Consider the following 2749-nt stretch of genomic DNA (forward strand, 5'->3'; position numbering starts at 1 on the left):
GAGGAGGCAACATCCAGCTGGCCATTGTCAGCAAGGAGGAGGCAACATCCAGCTGGTCATTGTCAGCAAGGAGGAGGCAACATCCAGCTGGCCATTGTCAGCAAGGAGGAGGCAACATCCAGCTGGTCATTGTCAGCAAGGAGGAGGCAACATCCAGCTGGTCATTGTCAGCAAGGAGGAGGCAAAATCCAGCTGGCCATTGTCAGCAAGGAGGAGGCAACATCCAGCTGGTCATTGTCAGCAAGGGGAGCCAGGCTCTTGGGAACTCATTACAGTAAAACATAGAAACAAAAATAAAGAGATTGCAGCAAGTCTGATTGCAAGCAAGTCCTAACTAAAGTCATTTATATATAAATGTTTATTCAATCTTTGAAACATTTTGTTTCATAAATCAATAATCCAGTTCACAAACCAATTGTTACCCAAGTCTAGAGCAAATTTAGACATATTTGGACATAATGGACATAATGGTCCGGGCGGCGGAGCATTATGTCCAGCATCAGGAGCGGTCGGCGGAGCATTATATCCAGCTTCAGGAATGGTCAGTGGACCAATAGGTCCAGCATCAGGAATGGTCAGGGAGTATTATGTCCAGCATCAGGAGCGGTCGGGGTGTATTATGTCCAGCATCAGGAGTGGTCAAGGGAGCATTATTTCCAGCACCAAGAGTGGTCAGATGAGGATTATGTCCAGCATCAGGAACGGTCAGTGAACCATTATGGCCATATGGAACTGGCGGCGGACCAATATGTCCAGCATCAGTAGCGGTCGGCAGACCATTAAGTCCAGCATCAGGAGCGGGTGGCGGGCCATTATGTCCAGCATCAGAAGCGGTTGGGAGAGTATTATGTCCAGCATCAAGAGCGTTCAGCAAAGCATTATGTCAAGCATCAGGAGCGGTCAGCGAAGCTTTATGTCCAGCATCAGGAGTGGTCGGCGAAGCATTATGTCCAGCATCAGGAGCGGTCTCCGGTACATTATGTCCAGCATCAGGAGCGGTCGGCGGAGCATTAAGTCCAGCATCAGGAGTGGTCGGTGGAGCATTATGTCCTGCATCAGTAGCAGTCAATGGAGCATTATGTCCAGCATTAGGAGCGGTCGGGGGAACATTATGTCCATCATCAAGAGCGGTCGGTGGACCATTATGTCCAGCATCAGAAACGGTCGGAGAAGCATTTTAGTCCACCATTAGGAACGGGCGGCGGACCATTATGTCCAGCATCAAGAGCGGTCTTCGGAGCATTATGTCCAGCATCTGGAGCGGTCAGTGGAGCATTATGTCCAGCATCAGGAGCGGTTGGTGGACCATTAAGTCCAGCATCAGGAATGGTCGTGGAGTATTATGTCCAGCATCAGAAGTGGTCGGGGAAGCATTATTCCAAGCATCTGGAACGGTCCGCGGTGCATTATGTCCAGCATCAAGAGCGGTCAATGGAGCAATATGTCCAGCATCAAAAGCGGTTGGCGGTGCATTAAGTCCAGCATCAGGAGCGGTCAATGGAGCAATATGTCCAGCATCAAAAGCGGTTGGCGGTGCATTAAGTCCAGCATCAGGAGCGGTCAATGGAGCATTATGTCCAGCATCAACAGAAGTCAGCGGAGCATTATGTCCAGCACCAGGAGCGTTCTGCGAAGCATTATGTCTAGCATTAGGAGTGGTCTGCGGAACATTATGTCCAGCATCAAGAAAGGTCGGCGAAGTATTAAGTCCAGCATCAGGAGCAGTCGGCGAAGCATTATGTCCAGCATCAGAAGCGGTCGGCGAAGCATTATGTCCAGCATCAGGAGCGGTCGGTGGAGCATTATGTCCAGCATCAAAAGCGGTCGGCGGAGCATTATGTCCAGCATCAAGAGCAGTCGGCGGAGCATTATGTCCAGCACCAGGAGCGTTCTGCGAAGCATTATGTTTAGCATCAGGAGTGTTCTGTGGAGCATTATGTCCAGCATCAAGAAAGGTCGGCGAAGTATTAAGTCCAGCATCAGGAGAGGTTGGTGGAGCATTATGTCCAGCATCAAGAGCGGTCGGCGGACCATTATGTCCAGCATCAAGAGTGGTCAGCGGAGCATTATGTCCAGTATCAGGAATGATCGGCGGAGCATTATGTTCAGCATCAGTAACAGTCCATGGAGCATTATGTACAACATCAGGAGCGGTCGGTGGAGCATTATGTCTAGCATCAGGAGCGGTCGGCGGGCCATTAAGTCCAGCATTAGGAGCGGGCGGTGGACCATTATGTCCAGCATCAGGAACGGTCGGCGGAGCATTATGTCCAGCATCAGGAGTGGTCAGCGGAGCATTATGTCCAGCATCAGGAGCGGTCAGTGGAGCATTATGTCCAGCATTTAGAACGGTCAGCAAGAATAATGTCCAGCATCTGGAGTGGTTAGTGGAGCATTATATCCAGCATCATAAGTGGTCAGTGGAGCATTATGTCCAGCATCAGGATCGGTCGGCGGAGCATTATGTCCAGTATCACGAGTGCTTATCGGAGTATTTTGTCCAGCATTAGTAGCGGTCAGCGAGAATAATGTCCAGCATTAGAAGCGGTCGGTGGAGCATTATGTCCAGAATCAAGAGTGGTCGATGGACCATTAGTCCAGCATCAGTAGCAGTCCGCGGAGCATTATGTCCAGCATCAAGAGCAATGGCGGACCATTATGTCAGGCATCAGAAGTATTATGTCGGCGGAGCATTATGTCCAGCATTAGAAGTGGTCAGCAGAGCATTATGTCCAGCGTCAGGATCGGT

General features: G+C 50.4%; 1 protein-coding gene across 1 annotated transcript; it reads left to right on the plus strand.

Annotated features, from left to right (window-relative positions):
* Positions 1-1211: 1211 nt before the first annotated feature.
* Positions 1212-2510, plus strand: LOC138358191 (perilipin-4-like). The gene has a single exon (XM_069315694.1). The coding sequence runs from the start codon at positions 1212-1214 to the stop codon at positions 2508-2510; it is 1299 nt and encodes a 432-aa protein (XP_069171795.1).
* Positions 2511-2749: the final 239 nt, after the last annotated feature.

The sequence above is a fragment of the Procambarus clarkii genome, chromosome 82 (genome assembly GCF_040958095.1).
Source record: "Procambarus clarkii isolate CNS0578487 chromosome 82, FALCON_Pclarkii_2.0, whole genome shotgun sequence".
Taxonomy (NCBI): Eukaryota; Metazoa; Arthropoda; class Malacostraca; order Decapoda; family Cambaridae; genus Procambarus; species Procambarus clarkii.